The 20,000-nt window shown below is 38.8% G+C and overlaps 2 protein-coding genes across 8 annotated transcripts in view; both read right to left on the bottom strand.

Annotated features, from left to right (window-relative positions):
• Positions 1–4,410, bottom strand: part of ttc39a (tetratricopeptide repeat domain 39A) — a 27,844-nt gene extending 23,434 nt beyond the window's left edge. Inside the window, exons 1-4 of the mRNA XM_051376870.1 lie at positions 4,165–4,410; positions 2,886–2,936; positions 2,640–2,690; positions 2,206–2,259 (exon numbers count right to left, since the gene is read on the bottom strand). Coding sequence (XP_051232830.1) covers positions 2,206–2,259; positions 2,640–2,690; positions 2,886–2,936; positions 4,165–4,217 — 209 coding nt within the window. The 5' untranslated portion in view covers positions 4,218–4,410. The remainder of the gene's footprint in view (positions 1–2,205; positions 2,260–2,639; positions 2,691–2,885; positions 2,937–4,164) is intronic.
• Positions 4,411–5,664: 1,254 nt separating this feature from the next.
• eps15 (epidermal growth factor receptor pathway substrate 15) overlaps positions 5,665–20,000 on the bottom strand; it is a 25,678-nt gene continuing 11,342 nt past the window's right edge. For 2 of the 7 annotated variants that reach the window (XM_051376194.1, XM_051376195.1), the window contains exons 13-27: positions 19,763–19,835; positions 17,176–17,337; positions 16,829–17,026; positions 16,362–16,454; positions 15,499–15,921; positions 15,173–15,268; positions 14,858–15,020; positions 14,615–14,659; positions 14,098–14,483; positions 13,337–13,406; positions 13,117–13,187; positions 12,495–12,630; positions 12,092–12,297; positions 9,785–9,806; positions 5,665–8,272 (exon numbers count right to left, since the gene is read on the bottom strand). In XM_051376194.1, the coding sequence (XP_051232154.1) occupies positions 8,142–8,272; positions 9,785–9,806; positions 12,092–12,297; positions 12,495–12,630; positions 13,117–13,187; positions 13,337–13,406; positions 14,098–14,483; positions 14,615–14,659; positions 14,858–15,020; positions 15,173–15,268; positions 15,499–15,921; positions 16,362–16,454; positions 16,829–17,026; positions 17,176–17,337; positions 19,763–19,835 (2,275 nt within the window). In that variant the 3' untranslated portion in view covers positions 5,665–8,141. The remainder of the gene's footprint in view (positions 8,273–9,784; positions 9,807–12,091; positions 12,298–12,494; positions 12,631–13,116; positions 13,188–13,336; positions 13,407–14,097; positions 14,484–14,614; positions 14,660–14,857; positions 15,021–15,172; positions 15,269–15,498; positions 15,922–16,361; positions 16,455–16,828; positions 17,027–17,175; positions 17,338–19,762; positions 19,836–20,000) is intronic. The other 5 variants (XM_051376200.1, XM_051376199.1, XM_051376197.1 and 2 more) reach the window with 4 other exon arrangements.

Raw genomic sequence — 20,000 nt, 5'->3', positions numbered from 1 at the left:
CATAAGAGACAGAAAAACAGCAAATCCTCACATTCAAGAAGCTAAAACAAGGGAATATTTGTTATTTTTGCCTGAAAAATTACTTTAATAATTAATCAATTATTAAAATTGCTGCCAATTAGGAGAATAATTCATTCATTCATTGAACTAATGAATTTATCAACAAGTTGTTTCAGCTCTACTGCATAAATAGTAACTGTTGTTCTTGGCAGTCACTAAAACATCTTCAAAACAAAGTCCACAACTGAAGATCCTCTGCTAATAGAAAATATTATTTCTCTCCATCAGGCCAGAGGGAAATATTAAGTGTACAGTGCTCTATGGCACACTTACACAACCACACACTCTAATAGTAACACTGTTAACATCAAGAAAGCATAAAGATCTCACTGTGACCATGTCTTAACACTCATCCCGTTTGACATATTTCTCTCCACCATGATAGCCCATAAAGATACAATCACAAGAGCAAAGCATAGAAACATGAGAGGAAATCTATATTTAGAAACTGTAGTAATTAAAAAAAGAGGATTAATTGTTGCTTCCAGCTCTCGTGTGTGCTGAGAGGAGCACAGAGAGTCATGGGTTTAAGGTGGAGATAATTAGATTTTTAGCTGTCCTCATGGTGGACAATTGAATTTGGCAACAGAAAAACAAGGATTGTTAACTGTGCATGCTTGTAGTTTAATATAATAATATGCAAATCTCTACTTCTTTTATCCACCACACAATATTAAATAATACTAACCATCATGCTGTCCTTAAACCATCCTCAGTTGGAAGGGATATGATGCTTTTGTTTCACGGCACAAAAACAAGGTTTATAGCCAATTATGTCCATTCCTTACATATTTCTTCCAATGAGGTAAATTAATCTGAATTTTAAAGTATGTAGTGAATGTAAAGCCAACAGCCTGGCAGGATATAACGTGTACATTTGTGAGCTGGGAAACAGATTTTGTTACATGTTGGTCAGAGCCAGGCTAGCTTTTCCCCTTGTTTCCAGTCTTTATGCTAAGCTAACTGTCTCCTGGCTGTAGCTTTAAAAGTGGTATCAATCTTCTTATTTAACTTCCAGCAAGAAAAAGCAAATAAGCTTATTTCCCAAAATGAAAAACTATTGCTTTAAGTTTAGTATATTGTGGAGACTAACTAAAAACAAATATAATGTAAAAGTAAGATCTTTAACCTTGATTTGTTCAGTCTATAATTAATTTTGCTGCCGTTTTTTTGCTTTAGTTCCCTCCCTCAGCTATCCTTCTCCTCAGGCTCCCAGTAAATCCTTTACATGCCTTGACAAAGAGAATGCAGGATTATGTGACTATTGAATAAGCAGCTGGTTCATGTTCACACTCATCCAGTCATAACATAACAGAGAGAGAGAGAGAGAGAAGAGATGATTCTTAGTTTCTCTCTGTCTGAATTATTCATATGTTGAACAGCAGGTAGAAGCTGTGTTAATTCCAGTGACTGTCTGATGACCTTTACCACAACATGTCATCAATATGTCGATAAAGTAAGTCCTTTAAAGTTTTCCTCCACTCAAAAATCTGTTTTTCTTCTTCTTCCTACAGAGGGATTTTTGTTTTAACTGTGCAGAATGATGTATGTGCAGAGTTTGACACTAGAAGGATGTTTCTCTGTGCTCACTGAAAATCTGATTTTAAGGGCCCGCCCCCCTTATGAGCACCCACACAAATAGTTTGGAAGTCATACTCGTCCCGTAATTAATTTATAAACCTCCAGTGCACATACACTAAGAATGGATTTTACAGTGAAGTAGAAGGCATAATATGTCCAGCAGGAAAACTTAAGAAACATTTGTATATTTATGGATTCTGGTATATAAGTAAAAGGAGTAGTAATGACTTTTGGGTGATTTTACTGTGGAAATTATACTTTTTTTGTGGAAAAGACACATCAGACACACATAATTATTCCAAGCAGACTATTTTATATATATATATATATATATATATATATATATATATATATGTCTTAATGCATGTCTGCAGGGGATCTTTACGTAACATGCAATCTGTTCACAGTGTTAACTGTCATTCACAATAGGAAAAAGTAAGCACAGTGAGAACATTTCAGGAAGGATTCTTGCAAATGACAGGACATCAGCAGGATTCTCAGAGCATTTTTGTTGTGCTCTACACCAGAGTTTTGCTTTAGGTTCAGTTCACTGTCCGGTCTTACCCATTTGATGGATTTGTGGATTCCAGATCATCTTTGTTTCCTGGTAGCTGTAACCTGAAACAAAGGAACAAAATCAGGGTTGTTTAAAGACAAGAAGGGAAATCTCAAGGGGTTGAAAACCAGCTGAAAGGCCAGCTATTGTCTGAGGAACATGATCGTGAGAGCCACAGAAATGCAGACACTGATACATGTGGACACTCCCAGGTTACTTATTTCTATGAGGACATTTCTTCAGAATGAACATAAAAAAGTTTCGAGAAAATGTCTGGGAAATGGGTCTGATATCTGGACATACAGTATCTCTGGAAAGATCTGGTCACAGAAGGACTCAAAAACATATTCAAATTTCAAGCTTGTGACCCAGAATATGTTTTTATCTGTTAAATCTACATTAATGTATGTCCTTCAGTGGTTTTGAATTCAGAGACACTCACCTGAAGTCTGTGATGATTGGATCCAGTTCTGGACTGTTTATGACTGACAGCCTGGGAAAGGAAATAAAAGTCTGTCACTGTATGACAGCATGTCTGTAGGAGTTAAAATGCTAACAACTATCATCATACTGTTATCAAATGTGTTACGCACACAGTAAGCCCCACAGGGTTTGTCGTTTCTTTTGTCACACTGCTGATTGTTCCTGACAGTAAGAATAAATGACAGTGAGCACAATGTGAACGTACCGGCTAGGGGAGTCTGGGCTGTCAGGTATGTCTTGTGCCTGCTTGGCATCCCTGTGAAGAGGTCAGAGGTTAATTTAGAGAGAACATAAGAATGGATCTCATGAAGGTGAGAGGAGGATGTGTGCTCGGACTCTGGAGGTCTGATCTGAAGATCTGAGGAGGACTCAAGAGTTTCGTACAGATAGTTTAAATTTAAACTGTTACCAGCAGCAAAAGGAAACAACAAGGAAGCAAATGTCAGCAGTAACACAAGATTAAAATGGGCTGAAGCTGTTTATTCCTCATATTTTGTGCTATAAACTTTAAAATATGTATGGTTTAAGTGCTTCTAGCCAATATGAAGCTTCTGAAACAGCATTCAGGCCTCAACAATCTCCATTTACACATATAAATCTTTAATTCTTAGGTTAGAGTTACATCAGTGCTTCCCAGCTTCCTTAGCCTTTGGCCTATTGAGCACCCAGCAGTTTGGACATGTGACCCCTCATCACAGGGTGAGTGTCTGTGTCTTACCTCCAGCTATACAGCATTTCACAAGAAGATGAAAGCAAACTTTAGACAAAAGTTAAAAAGTTAACATATTTTGGTGTTGCTGAATTTAGTTATCTACACTTTCCCACTCAGATAATCATCTTGTAATCACTTAAATCTATTTTTGTGACAGCTTGTGGGTGTCCTGACCTCCAGGTTTGTTACAACATAGTCCTAATATCTAAGTATTGTGTCTTTTTTAACAAATGATTTTACAAATGCAGCTTAAGAGATGTGACAAAAAAAAACAACAAGGCATTAAAACAATTCAAAAAGAACTAAAAAAAACATTACTTTTTTAAATAATTATATTATATTTAGTAAGTAAATTTCAGCAAACAACTTTTACACTGAAAGCCTGCTTGTCCACATCATGAATGCTGTCTAACAGGCTTAGTTAAGAGACTGAACAAGACATAAAGACATAATGAGAGCAGTTTGAAGGATCCTGAAAAACCAAACTTCATACAGTGAATATGAATCTACAGTAGAAACACATGACTGAACTTCACAGATCATATCTCTGTATAAAACTGCTCTGAGGACAGTGTGTGTGTGTGTGTGTGTGTGTGTGTGGTCTACAGAGGCTCCCGGACATGTTGTGCTTTACACAACAATCTCAGTGCAATGACTGTCACATTTACATTATGATACTCATAAAGTGCGATTCTCACTGTTGGCCGCAGTATGAACAGACAAGCACCGACACAGTCCGGACTTTTGCACTGATTTTCTGAAGCTTACTCACTTTTTGCTGTCATCTTTCTTCACGCTTCGTCTCCAGTTCTTAATAAAACTCATTCCACAGCACTGGGATCCGGTGAAACGGCAGAATTACACCGGACAGAGCAGGTTATTACACGGCGGACATGGACGGACAGACAGACAGACAGGAGAGGAGTCGCTCACACAGAGTTCACCCTGACAGAAATGAAGGTACAACAGCTGCTGTGTGCGTCTTCCTCCTTCCTGACGTGGGAAGGTGTGTTTCCCTCATCACCATCATAATGACTCTCCTAAATGCACTGCAATGTGCACTGCTCCAGGTCCTGGCTGCATGGTCCTAAAGCCCTCCTCGTTCAATGTGTTCCAAACTATTTTAAATACTATATTTATCTACTGTATTTATAGTTTTTTATTCATTTAATAATTTTTAAATCTTCAGAAAAACTGGGCCAACTCCATCTGCTGATGAAGATCATGTGATATGACTGAAAGCACCAGAACACCTACTGAATTGACCTTGTGGTGAGATTATTTTATCAACAGTTTATCAGATTTGTCAGTGTCAAGAAGTGACTTTTAAGATCAATTATTTTAGCAAAACAATAAGTATACATTACAACTTTGTTATAAAAACTTATAATGCAGTCAAAATGGCTTATCCTCTGCACGAAAACATACAATTCTGACCTCATTTTTTAAATACATTTTGACTGTACTCTGGTGTTTGTAGTTGCTCTGTTTATTAAAGGGCTCCACTGAAGTAAGATTTTGAGGTACTTTCCTGTTACTTTCGGTTTCTACTCAACCAAATTTCAGAGGAAAATATTGTACTTTTCACTCCACTATATTTGACAGCTACAGTTATGTTGCAGATAAATATTATACATACACATCTCAGCTTCTTAACATCAGCTTGTACACAATATATGTGTTGCTATAGATTGAGCTGAACAGTAGTATGTAAAGAAGTATAGTTGTCTCCATAATGGTAACATGAGTGCTGCTTAATCATAAATGCATCTATTCCAACAATAATAATCCAACAATATAATACATAAAACATTCTGAATAGGTCTACATAATGAGTACTTTGTGTTTGTGTTTGTTTGTTATATATTTTGTTAATAATACTTCTGTACTCTTACTCAGTGATTGAGAAAGTATTCAGAATACTTCAGTAAAAGTACCATTAAAATAATTTAGAAATACTCCATTACAAGTAAAAGAAATAAAAAATAAAGTACAGGTATTATCAGATAAATATACATTGGACCATCTGAGTGTTACATTATGTGTTATTAGATCATTATAGATGCATTATAATTTTAATGCTGTTGGTCAAGATGGGGTTCATTTTAAAGTACCTCAAAAGTGTATTTAATTACAGAACTTGAGTAAATGTTATTAGGTACTTTCTCCAACTGCTTTTAGTTTTGAATACAAAAGGTTTGAGTATTTTTGTAGTATAGTTGTAGGATCAAGACAATAATATTGATCAATAAGAACACACAAACTGCAAAACTACACGTTTAATATTTATTCTGTTTCAATTAAATGCATTACATATCCTGGCCAAACCTCCCAATAAGGATTTTTTTTCTTACATGTTAGAAAATACAAAATAAAATACAATTAGCTTGAGTTTTAAAACGGCTTTATGGGTAAGCCTAAGAAACATAAGTGGTTCTGGATTTGTAAAATTTGAGGAGTCTGTACAAGTGACAGCAACAAGTCTGTTGGCCTTGAAATGTGACAGAATTAAACCATAAACTTTAGTATGACAAGGGACGGTGAAGAGCAGACAGACGGCTCCTGTCCTTTTGTATTTACACTAAACGGCAATATGAGAGACGCACTGAGTAGGAAGTGCTGCAACCACAGACAGTAAATCGCGAGATGGGGAAACCATGGCTGTGCTCATTCGAAACAAGGCCAGAAAGAGAAAGTCAGAACAGGAAGAAGTTTCCAAAATGTTGTGCACTGTTTGGTCAGAAATTAGCAAAGGAAATGAAAACATAGGCCTCCTGCTCTTCAACCAAGCCTTCCCTCGTTCAGAACCTGTCTATAACAGTTTAGCACTCAGTGTTAAGCAACTTAGTTTTTGAGAAACACAAAATTGCCCAGCAAGAAGAAGAAGAAGAAGAATCACTGGCCGACCGACTGCTGCGTGGGCGTTAACAGGAATGAGGTCGCACTGCAACGGGAGCGTTTATCCTCACAACACAGCAGCAGTTTTTTTTGCAAGTTAAATCGCTGCAGAGCCTGAAGTGGACAGACAGAAGACAAACTGCTCCACCAAAAACGCAGAGAGACTAATCAACTTTTACTGACTTTGTGTAAGACTTTGAAATCCAGTTAGCCTGTCAGGAAGGCAAAAGGAAAAACATCCTGGAAAAAAAAATAAACAAGTTCATACAAATGTTAACAAAAGAAGCACCAACAGTGGCACACTTTGAAATCAGACCTGGGTGAGGTTCGTGAAATGGATACCGACTACTTGAGGAAGTTGATTCTTCTTAAAATACACGTCTATCATTAAATATAGTAGTTACCCAAACCAGCCTCACAGTATGGCCGCATCTGTGCGGATCAATCAGGGTTAACAATAGTATTTAACACAATTCAATTAATGCATGAGTAAACAGAGCAGGTAAATACGATGATGATAACCCAGTTTCTAATATGAAATGTGTCTGGTAATGTCCAAACTGACCAATTTTTCATCCACATTTCAACAAAAAATTACATTCAGGCCACATTAATAAAATGTCTTGTAATTGCCCAGAATTTGCTTCATACTCATTGAAAGTATTTAGTATTAATATAACTTTTTAGAGCTGAACTATCCAAATCTCAGATATTGCATGTTGGACAAAGCAGTTATGTTCTTGTTTTGTGAAATCCTCCGTAGTGTGCCCTGAAAATTAATGTTAATTAATATGTAATCGTTACATGATTACTAGATGTAGTTTTGTTCCTTTCAGTGTCTCCCCAAAACATGAACTTTATAATGCACAGAACATATGCTGGGCAAAGCAATACTGATATTTAAAAAGACATTAAAGTGTCTAGAAGCTGAATGTGGTACCTGTGATGGATTTGTTCAATTTTAGTATAAATCTGCACATGCACTTCACATATACGAGGACTGGTAACTTCCAGTTAAATTGAACAAAAATATCTTTAAAAAAATCTCATAGGCCCCTCTGCCGTCATACAGGACTGGAAAAGTATATGGTCTCTCCCTTCCCAACGGACTGACTTGCATTATTAAACTTTGTTACAGTGCCTCCAAAAACACTTTTGTTTCCCGAGCTTGCTGTCTCACAACTACACACAATTCAATGTTTAGAAGATTAGGAAGGAAATGTAGGGGGGGTTTTGGGGCTCTAAAAAAAATAGCAAGTCTATTTTTATCCTAAGGAATCTCATGAAATTTTCAATATAACTTCCAAAGCTAGAATGAGCGGAGTTTTAATAAAGTGTAGTGAGCACGGTTAGTGGATAAAGACATGACTTTCAACAAAGCCATTTCAATCTAGTTTTGAGCGTATGTTTAAATAAATTACATTCTGGAGAGTTAATGTGTAGCCTGGTTGTTGAAATAAACAGAGCAATCTTAACATCTGACAATCTCTAAATCCATATTCACTGCATTTCATTCAACGATTGATTCCTTAGAGCACTCACTCCATCTTGGTCCTCTCCTCCAAAAACGAAACCACACAGACCAACAGGATGGAATAAAAACACGATACTGCAATGCCAGTGAGCAGTGAACACAGTCTGGGGAGGAGGGGCGTCGAAAGATTCAGAGATGGGTTTATTCTAAGAAAGTCTCTTCATGGGGGTCAGCAGGTGCTGCTGAATCAGTCCTATACAGTCCCCACTTTGCTTTGGTGCTTTCTGGGCTGGGCCAGGCTGTGCTGTGCCGTGCTGAGCCGTGCCAGTGGGGGAGGAGGAGGGGAGGAGGAGGGGAAACGAGCTCCTCAGGAGAGTTCAGACTTGCTGAGTGCGATGGCCAGCTCCAGGTCTTCTTGTTCCTGCTGGGTGAGCCTGGCAAGTCGCTCCTTTTCCTCTCGCTCGCTCTCGCGCTTTGCCCACTCTATCATGTCTTCCTCTGTTGGATACTGCTCCGTGAACACAGAAAACACACACACACACACGCACACACACGCACACACATCACATCACATCACAAGGGGGAAGGAAAGAATAACACATATGCAATATGCATATAGGGGGAAAGGAGACACAAACAGACAAACACATGTACAGTTAACAGATTCTTAAAGATAAAAAACTTTTAGCGTCTGCTGTTAACAGATGACCAACAATAACAACAATACCTGGATGATATAATGCATACCATTATAATGAGACATTATAAGCGCCATAAAGTAACAGCTAACTACTAAAGTGTTGCTGTTTTTTTTGTTTGACCCTGAATATACACGTAATCTATATTATATTGGTCAATATGAGTTTTCTTTTTAAATAAAAACACAACATAACAAACATTTACAATAAAATCTGAATTGAAGAATTGTGACGGAGATGAGCAGGATATTTTACAGTCAAAGCTCTGTGGGGGACAAACTACGTAATAGTTCATCAACTTTGGAATCTCTAAACTATAATTTCTTGCCTTCTTGTACTTTAAAATAATCTTTGGGGGCATTCTTGCCAGGGAATGAGAGGACCAGGGACCAGGGGTGTTTCGGTTCACATGGTACGCATCTTAGCCGCAAGGCCACTGTAAGCACCATATGATAATTCTGATAAATCTGTGATAATATTGTCAGTATATGTATCTGTCGGGCTCTAACAGTGATGATGCAGTAAGTCACAGAGAAAGACATCCTTAAGTGTACTGTGACTTGTGAATTGAGCAAGGCTGAAAAACATTACTAATGAGGGTAAAATAGAATCAAATTAAATATATTTCTGAGTCTTGAACATCACAACAAAATTACACCAAACCTTTTTTTTTTATTGCATCATAGAGGACACCTCATCTCCCTGTAGTAGTCAGGAAATTAACATCGAACTGTATCTGTGTCGATTTAGACAGCTTCTTTAAGTCACTCAGGTGAGGATATTCATGATAATGTAAATGAATCACGATACGCAATAATATCGTATATCCCTACCCGCTACCAAAACACAACCAAACTATGATCATGAAGGACAGTCTTTGCCCCTCAGGCATGTGTCATCACACATCTCGCGGTGGCATGTGATCTGGATAAAAGCAGGGACTCAAATGGGATAGAAGCATGAAAACAGGACTCTCCACCGATGAATGAATTGCACCAGTGTGAACAAAATCACATTTCACAACAACAAAAGGCAAAGGACAGAGACTTTAAAAAATACACAGTACACTGGTTAAGTCAGTTAATGATTACAGACCGGACATGCGCTGAGTCAACAGGTTCATTACTCTGAATGAATGACAGACAGAAGCCTCAGTGTGTGTTCACCCATGCAAAGGAAAGGAGGAAGCGATGAAGACGTTCACGAGGAGGTATTTTAGAACTGATGAACTTTTGATTTCCGTGTAGAGAATGGCAGAACATGCATGATGAGAACATTTAAGAAACGTGTAACAGATTTAGTAGAGAACATGCATTTATTACTTGTAGGCGATACCTCCCATTGCTGCTTTTAAATATGAATAAAATCAGACATCAATAAAGTACTTAGCAAAAGGAATGATGCGTTTTAATGCTAAACTTAAAGAAACCCTACACATATCTGGTACTTTTGTCTTTACCGTCTTTAGAAGAACCATACTGTTGCTTTTGCATGATTTAGTACAACTCATCTAAATTTTATATCATTGCCAAACACTTTCCAAAGCATACCACGCTGGGGATTATAGGAAGCATTTTTCCTGCTTTGATGTATCAAAATATCTCAATTTAAACTTGCACTGACATCAAACTTGCTCGAGATCAAACTATCACAATTAATAACATGTCACATCTTCATTATTGTCAAATGCAACACAACAATTCAGACATTACATAACCGACAAACAAAAGTGGGCGGCTTGAAAAGGATGGAAATAATCTTAAATTTAAAGCATGCTTTGGAACACATCTGCGGTGATAAATGTGGTAAATGAACTGCAAATGTAAAAAAAAAACAAAAAAACGTTGGTATGGTCCTTTTAAAGCTCAGGCTTTTGCAGATAGTGGTGTCATGGATGCACATAGAAGCCAGAGATGATGCCCTTGATTCAACTCTTTATTCAACTTTTTTGACAGAGTAGTAGAGACACAGAGAGAGAACACAGGCGATCTGTTTCTCAAGCAAACAAGGGCTGAATGAACCGGTAGAAGGAAGGGATGGGTGAATGGATGAACAGATGGATGCATGGATAAATAAATAGCGGCATGTGTAAAGGAAAACAAAACATAACACTGATTTGAGGGATGGCGGAGGCAGTGGTATGAGTGAATGAGAGCCAGCTAATCAAACACACAGTTAGTGCGTGCAGGTCGGGGGTTCAACAGGGACATGCAGGGTGCAGTCATGTGACAGAGAGGCAATAGAAGTCTTTTACTAATCGTCATCCATCCCAAATTCACAGCATGACAGCACATTTCTATGCAGTATTACAAAAGGGAAGAACTGAGAGGATTTTAATACTGTTACTAATTTATTCCTGATATGTCAAATTATTATATAATAATAATAATAATCCAGTTTTGCCTCAACAATTATAACTTTGTCAGTTTTCTGCATGTTAAATATAGGATTATTTGCACATTTGACAACACATATTGTCAGAAGAAAGAAAGACAGGGAACTGTAATTTCCTTGTTCTTCTCGGTTTAAAGAAGTAAAATTATAACAGCAACCTTGCTCTTACTTGTGAGAAGAAATCATTAAATATGGTTTTACTCCAAAAAGCATCTTTAGTGTAGCTTAGCTGCTACAAATGTTTCCTGGAGCATATTTAATCACAGAGTTTGTAAAACACTAATCTCTTTGTGAAACTTCAAGTTTAAAGGTTGAAACGTTCAGAAATGGGATCTCACTAAGGATGCAGCGGGCACTGCTCTGCACCTCCTTAGTCAAGGTCAGCTGATGTAATGCCTCTAGGACACAGTTGTGCCGGCTCAGCGATATATTGACTCCGAGTCCAGTCAATGGTCAGACCCAGAATGACCACTTCGCACTAATGGCAATTGAAATTTAGAGATTAAATTTCAGTGTAAAAAGGTGCATAAAATGAAACATTTTTGCAATAAAATATATCTTTCAGAGTGAAATATGCACATGCTGTAATGTCAGTGTGCTGGGTTGGGATGGCTAACAGAAGCCAAATACAAGCAGCCTCTCATCTCTCCATTCACTGCCAACCATTAGGATATAATAAAGATAGATGTGTATAATCAATTAATTTGTAACAGAACTTGTATCTGTTATTACAAATATATCAATGTATCTATCATTTCTATAATGACATTTCTGTACATTTCCTTTTAAAATAAGACAGTGCAACTACAATCATAGGGCTTAAATTAAGTGCAATCCCAGTATAAATCAGTAACAAAAAATTATTAGATTACAAGTATAAAGAATCTTTACATGGCAAGGAAATATAGCATTCATATTAAAGAGCTAAAATATACACCAGCAGCAGACAGGATGCAAGAAAAACAAACTCAAATATAGAAGAAGCTTAAGCTCAAGAAAACTGTAGCATTAAGAACCTGTGCTACTATGTGACAATAAGCTGATTAGTTCACTTCTTTGGGACCTTTTAATGGCAGTGGATGGAGTGATTTATAAAGCTGGCCTGATTTGCTTGATGGTTGTGACTTAATTAAACAACAAAATGCAATTTACTAGCAGGGGAAAAAAAAGAGAAGAGGGTGTGACTACTGAGAGTCAGGTAAAGGTGAGGGAGAGGGCGAGAGGGAGGTGCTCACTTTGTCAAAGCTGGCAAATCGGTCAGCTTCCCGTACGTTGTGACGAGGAGGGGAGGAGGGGGCGAAGGGGTCGGCTAAAGGATCCTTAGCAGGCAGGGAAGAGGAGGAGGCTGAGGAGGTGAAGTCTCCTGAAGGCTGCGGGAGGAAGTGCCCTCGTCGTTGGAAGGAGTCAGAGGACTCTGTTTTGGAGATTGACAATCTCTTACCTGATAAGACACAGACAGACAGACAGACAGACAGACAGACAGACAGACAGACGTATACAAGTGTCAGTACAGACACACAGAAGTTATAGCATATTAACACATACAATGAATACACCCTGAAGTTACTGGTAAGAGCACTGCAATTTATAAGGTAGTTATAAGTGTCCATAGAGAGACTGAATATAGCAAGTACTGACCTGGAGGTGGAGGAGGTGGTCTCGTTGGCGTACCCGTTTTGGGGGGCAGGGCTGGGGGCACATCGGGGCCAGCAGACTGGCCGTCTTCCTGGAACAGGTTCTTATTGTTGATGCCAAACTGGTCAGCACCGTTTGACTGAAAAAAGAGGTTCACTCCAAATCAAAGACATATTTTTTTTAAACCCAGACAAACACGTGGAGTAGCTACTGTTGGAGGTGGAATCACAGCAGTCTTGAGCACATACATACAGTTCATTTAGTGAATACTTTCCATTAAAAACCCTGCAAAATACTAATACGAGTGCACCATTAATCAATATATAGAGGCAACATTTTTAGAACACACATAATAATAATATAATTTATGATATTGCTCATCAGAGTCAGAGTCAGAGAGTCCAAACCAAGATGTACAAGCCTTCCAACGACTTCCTCCCAAAAACCACAAAACACAGTTCCCTCACAGTCTTCCTGGCCGTGAAGTGAGTTCACTGTGTCGCAACAATTTCTACATCCACTGATTTAACTCACAACTTGACATTCAGTATTTCACACCATACTGAAGTGTTATTTCATCACTGTGTAGGTGAAGCATGGGGTACTAACAACAACACTTTGTTACCTTTGTCAAGGCACTGAAATCTGCAAAGCCCCCTCCAAATGATTCATTACCAAACACAGCAGCAAATGGATCTGAAACACACGAGCATATAAAAGTCACTGAGCATGTATAACGGGCCACACTCATACAGACACTGTCAATAGTGTATTTTATACAATATAATTTAAACAGCTGCAATGGCCTCTGTCCCCAGAGGGTGGCACTATGCCACAAGTCATACCTGGATCGGAGCTGGCGTTGACTGTAGTACCACCTGGAGCGAACGGGTCATTGGTTGCTGCTGTATCCTTCTAAAAACAGAACATGCAAAACATACAGTGCTTATTACATATTGTGCAATAAACTCTGCTGTTGATATGAACATCCTCAAACTTAATGCGATTAACTGGAACTATGTGATGTAGCTTGTACAAAAATAAAACAAACAAAAATCATATTTAGCAGAAACTACAGCAATAAAAGTATTTGCCTTTCTTAATTTGTCTTACTTTCTAGGTCTACACTGACTTATTAATGTAACTAGTTTCTTAATACCACTTTAAAATGCTAACTGTTCCTTTTGATTATTCTTCAGCAAGGTCTCCCTTGCCAAAACAGCAGCATAAAAAGTTGCAGACAAAACAATACAGATATTCAAATAAAACAATACTCTATATTACTACAATCGCAGTACCTAATATGAAATTTAGTATTAAATACCTTCTTGACATTCTAATACTTCTATATTTAAGGCTTTATCATTCTGTTATTTAAACAGACATTTCTGACCATATAAATTACAGGTATATTTCCATAAAACAAAAGACTTTGGCCAGATGATGAAAAATAGGCCTGTTAACTGCTGGGTTTACAAAAATTGCTGATGTAAACCTCTAACAGCCTCATACAACATCCATGCCTGAGATTCAATTGTTGTTGCCTTATGGCCAATGACGTCCCAATATATTTGGGAGTGAGTACATTGTGAGCAGGCTTACTCACCACGGCTAGATCAGAGCTGGGTGAAGAGGAGCTGAAGGGATCTGTCCCTCCATCCTGAGAACCAAATGGATCTGCCTCCCCAGTGGCGTTTTTGCCTCCAAACGGGTCAGAATCGGCCATGTTGTTCCCTGTTGAGCTGAATGGATCCTTGGCTGGATTGATCGGTTTGGAGGTGAAGGGGTCTGGACCTGCTGCTGGTGGAGTTGCTGCGTCATTCAGCTTGGCTGCAAACAGGTCTGGTTCTGGCACGCCAGTAGTGGTACCAAACGGGTCAGCTGAGGCAGAAAAAGGGTCATCTGAGGAAAAAGGCGCGCTGGAGGTCTGTACGAAGAAAGAGTCTGCAGCAAAGGGGTCTGACCCTTTGAAGGGATCTCCTCCAAATGGATCTAAACAGCAACATATACAGAATGGGAACATTTGATATCGTAGAATTGGTACTTTAATACACGATGATGCATTTTTTAAGACATTTGGTCTGTTCATCGCTTTCAAACAGGGATGTAACTTTAAAAATTACCTGCAACATCTGTTTTTCCAAACAGATCATCTTTGAATGGATCATCTATAAGGATAAAAAGTTTTGTCAATCTTTGGTACAATTGGTACGACACATTGTTCATTCTGAAGGTGTCAAAAAAACACATATTAAATCTGTAAAACCAATCAGTTTGAAGGAGTAGGTCAAACACAGGGAACCTTAGTATTAAGCCATTTTATTTGTAAGCTGTTCACTAAACTTTAGATGTTTGTATGGACTCACGGTCAGTAAAGGGGTCTGAATGAAAGAAGTCTATCTCAGGCAGGGAGGGAGGGCTGGTCTGAGGTGGCATAGAGCGGGGGCCAACTTGAGGTGGTAACGAGGAGGTGGTGGTTTCTGGGGACTCTGCAGGCTCCTGTTTGCTCTCTGGCTCTGGCGATGCAACCTGTTGAACAGCAACAGGACTCTGTTAACAAGCCTGAACACTGCAGTAAACGACGTGAACATTGTGTTTACACTACACATTTTGATTAATTAAGGATTAATCCTTGGAACCCCAATGCATGCTTTGTGTGCTTTTTGAGGACATAGGCATACTTCAGTTACTCGGGCCTTTGGTGGGCTCTCTTTAGGTGATTCTTCTGAATCGTCTACGACCTCCGAGGAGACTTCTGGTGTAGGGCTACTGTGTTCCTGGAGACATGAGAGGACAACTCAGCTATGATTAGTGTTACTTACATACTAAACTTTATACATTATATTTTACATTTGGTAACATTCTTGGCTTTCAACAAAACTGTGTTCACAAAAAACATAAATTAAATCTGCTGGTCTGCTTAATGATTGGTGGGTGGTAAAGAAGAAAAAAATGGCACTGCACAGTTGTAGTAGGAAGTGATGTAGGTGTTGAGTGTATTTATTACCCTAACGGTGTTCTCCTGTGGCTTGGCGAGAATCGACACATTATTGTAGATCTCACCGGAGGCTAGACTAGTATAGAGATCATCCAAGGGATCAGGTTTCAACTTTTCCTCCTCTGGAGTCTTTGGACTCTCATCCTCCTTCTCTTCTTCCTCTTCTCTCTCGTTCACTCCTTCTTTCTCTTTTTGATCTGAATGTTCTTTCTGCTGATTACAGATTGGAGCTGGTTCTTCCTCCTTCAACTCTTTAGGCTGGTCCTCCTGAAAGAGATCCTGCTGGAAGGGGTCCCCCTGGTACAGCTCTGCAGTGGAGCCTGCAGATCCATTGACCATGACAGGAGAGCTGTCCTCCAGGGCTCTCTTCCAGCTGAGCTGGGCAGTTACTGACCTCTCCTCCACCTGAAGGTCGTTCAGTTTCTGCTGAACCTAAGAGAGCAGAGAGATGGAGAGGTTCAAAGAATAAGACAGAGAAAGATAAGACCTATTATTATCATACTTTTTCTTTATTTTAAGTTTTATTATTATAATTTAACATAATTTTTGTCTTCATGTCTATTTTTATACTAAATGTAATAGTTTTTTTTTAATTTACTCTAATTTAGTTCTTTGTTGTATATTTACTATACAATCATTTTATTCCTGGTGGAAGAGGCCAGGAGGGAGTGTAAGCACTGATGTTGGGTTGGGGAGAAACATTGTAAAAACTAAAAATGCATTGTGTATAACTTGCAGTGTTTGGCAGTAAACCATTACTAGCATTAACATTACAGTAATAAAATGACTTTCCCCAGTAATTAGAAGTAACTAATTAATAATAAACTTCAGTAATAATATTGCAGTTATGCCCCCAAAAAATAATTACTTACAACATTACTTTTGTTGTCACTCCCTACTGATTTGAAATCCAACAGTCCAATCACATCTTTGGATTCATTTTTGTTATCGTGGAGGAAACTAGCCTGGAAGATGGAAACACTTATATTGAGCAGCTGGAAATATTCACATTTCTTTGATTTTAACAAACAAAACTGGTTTTTCATATCCGTAAATCTGAATTTTGGTGAGAAAGGAAACAATTACCAATTTTGTGGGGAGCAGCAGAAAAGTAATACAACTAGTTATGTAACCAATTACTGTTGGCAGGGAGTAATACGTAAAGTAATAATATTACTTTTTAAAAGAGAAATGAGTAATAAATAAAGAAATTTGAGTAACCAGCCTAACTCTGATTTCATGTCTATTTGTGTACAATAAAGTATTGTTAATTGTTTTTTTGTTTTGCTTTTTAATAATAATCTTTATAAGCATTAAAGACAGATTCACACAAACTGACCTGTGCAACTTGTGTAAAGGAGTCTCGGACAGACTCTTGCAGAGGTGTGAGCTGCTCCTGAGCAGCCTGGACCTTCTCCTGCAGCCTCCTGCTCTCCTCCTGCAGAGCGAGGAGCTCCTCTCGGGCCTGGACCAGCTCCTCCTCATACTGACATATCCTCTGTTCCTGCTCCTCATGCTCCGACTGCAGCGACGAAATCTGTGACAGACGTAGCCATTACGAATAAGCTGGTTTTTCCTCAGGAGAATGGACTGTCAATTTAAATTACTGATGTGCTTTTGCTAGTCAGTCATTCGTAGCTTTTCTATATTTAAATAAATTAATATGCAGTGAAAAGAAAATCCTACCAGTTGGGTCTCTTGGTTGGTCTGCTGGCGAATATGAGTCAGCTGCTCCTCCAGAGAGCCTTTCTGTTGGTCAAGTTCCTCGAGGGCATCTTGGACCTTCTGACGCTGAGCCTGAAGCCGCTGTAGCTCCTCGCTCTCCCTCGCCACCTCATCCTGTAAGTCCTGGAGACATCAAGCCAAAGAGAAGACAGGGGGAAATAAGCTTGTGTTTGTGTGTTCTTTAACAGGTAAAACTTAGTAAAAAGAAACAGAGAAGGAGAGAGATGAAGAGGAAGCTACTGTGTACTACTAATAAAGGCAAAAACAAAAAGGCCAGAAGTTCAGAATTAAGTAGAATTCACACAAGAGGTGACTCATCATCAGAATGGAAGTGCCACAAAATGATCAAATGTCCAGTCCACAGAGGGACCAACTTCTGTTACAAATCCAAACTAACTGTTTGATCAACTGTTTGTTAGAAGTAAGCTTAGTGGTAAAAGAAAAGAGCAAGGAAACAATAATCAAAAACATCTCCACCAGTCTCATATGTGAACAAAAATAGTTTTACCAAAGCTAAATGTCAGCCAGTATACCAGTTGAAAACAAGGGTTAACATTCTCTTGTTCTGTTTTTTTTATGTTTATGTTATTTATCATTTGAAGGTTCTTATGCCAATTGTTATCGTTCAGAACAATTGTTTTCAAACAAAATACTGCATGTAAAAAAAGGAGGTTACATAATGGGATAATAATATGTGCACGTCACCGTCATGGTGCATTGACACATTTGTACAGATACAGTTGTTTTCTTTAGATGGACGACTAAAATGCTCCATAAAATAGTCAGAAATTTCCTCTACTTAAAACTATTTTAGTATTTTTTCCCCTTTATTTAGAGATGGACAGTAGAGACAGAAAACAAGGGAAGAGAGAGAGGAGGTATGAGATGCAACAAAGGTCTCTAGCTGGAAACCGTGGATGCTGCAATTGTGACCTGCATCTTAATAACTAGTCCAAAAACCCCACATATACAACTTATATAGGCGGCCTGCCTAAGTAATTTACTTCCACAAAAAGAGTGTGTGATTTTGCATGCATTCTTCTCCTTTCCAAATATTTTTTGGAAATGCAGCTGAGAACTCGAATCGATCGAATTGCCTTCCAAAATGGTGCTTTCAAGTGCAAACGTATATACTGGAAAATTACCTCCCTGGTCAGAAATTAGCCTGTGAAACCAATGGCTTTCTGCAGCCAACTTTCAAGTGATGGATGTCAGAGCCAGACCTTATGCTAGACCATATAGAACAACTTCTGGACAAGCTTTAAATAGATAGGCTAATATAGGCATATATATATATATATATATATCATATAATAGCCTACATTTGAACAGCAAAAAAACACAAATGCTATGATGCAACAAATGTATTTGCATAACTCTGACAGAAACAGAGTGATGAAACACAGAGGGATGATGGAAACGGAGGACAGAGCAACGCAGAGCAACCGTGTTTCTGACTCGAGCGCTCTCAGTTCTGGTGTTACAGTAAATGCAGCAAAGTTGGCTAAACTCCTGTTTAACTCTTGTTCAATGTGAAGTTTCTATGCTGATCCAGATAGGTACATTTATTAATAGGTGTATTAATATTTAAGGTGTCGTGTGTCCAAATTGCACAACATTTTTACAAAGCACTTCCTCGGGTTGACAGAAACACACCAACCAAGTTTGAAGTCAATTGCATTAACTTTTTTTGAGGTGGTGGTAAAAATCCCACACAGACAGACAGACTCATTTCCCAACAGAAATTTTGGCTGTTTGCTGATATTTTCATCTGCCTGACAACTATATATGACACTGGCAAAAAGCTGGCATATGCTGGCTAACATAAACCCTGGAGCTCCCCGCCATCACTGCAGGGAAAAGTCTCAAAAGGGTAGCAGCACAGATCTCGACAACCAAAGTGCACAATATGTGATGTCGAGGAACATATTTATAAAACACATTACAGTATAAATAGTCAAAAGCACTCTAGGCTACCCTGCAGCGGGGCTACGAAATTCAGCTACATCAATTGAGACTCCCTTGAGATCCACCCGCACACTCTTGCATCAGACAGAACTCCCAAAAGCGAGCCGACTAGCCCTTTAAGCCATCAGCTCCCAAAAATAGAGTCCATCTCTCAGGCTCAGAGCAAGCAGACACACCTACACAAGCACACCAGCCTCTCGCTCACTGAGAAACATTAACTGTGCATATGAACAAGAGTCTAAGACTGTCGGCCAAATTAATTATTGATCTCCTCTTCCAGTGTACACATAACAAAAGTGAACATATGCTTTAGCACCTACGTAATGTGTGTTTTGTCTCATCTGGATTTTTATTTTCCAAAGAAGGGACAAGCACCAAAAATACATTCATGCCTATACATGTACACTAGCTATGTTCCAGCACGAGTCCCATCAAAGGCACCGATTACAGAAAAAAGAGCAAATGCCTACACGACCATGCCATCAATTCTGTCTGCCCATAAATCATTCTTTCTCTCGGTGTCAACTGTGGGAACAGAGACAGACTGACAGACAAACAAACAGAAACAGCGAGATCTTACCTGCACTTCGTTGCTGCGCTGTCTGATGGCCTCCTCCTTCTCCTTGATCTCATCTTCCACAGAGCTCTTCTCCCTGGGGGGCCAGCACAAGAGACAGGAGTATTTAGCCACCAAGGACAGAGAGGGTAGACCTGGTACTCCAAGCTCACCCAGCCCCAGCCAGCTGTCTTCTTTACCCTGCCCCTGAACCACCACCTCTTCTCCCTGAACCACCATAATGTCCTAAAATCACAACTCC

Source organism: Dicentrarchus labrax, unplaced genomic scaffold, assembly GCF_905237075.1.
Source record: "Dicentrarchus labrax unplaced genomic scaffold, dlabrax2021, whole genome shotgun sequence".
Taxonomy (NCBI): domain Eukaryota; kingdom Metazoa; phylum Chordata; class Actinopteri; family Moronidae; genus Dicentrarchus; species Dicentrarchus labrax.
The sequence above is the reverse complement of the archived record's forward strand: the minus strand, read 5'-3'. Positions and strand labels throughout refer to the sequence as shown.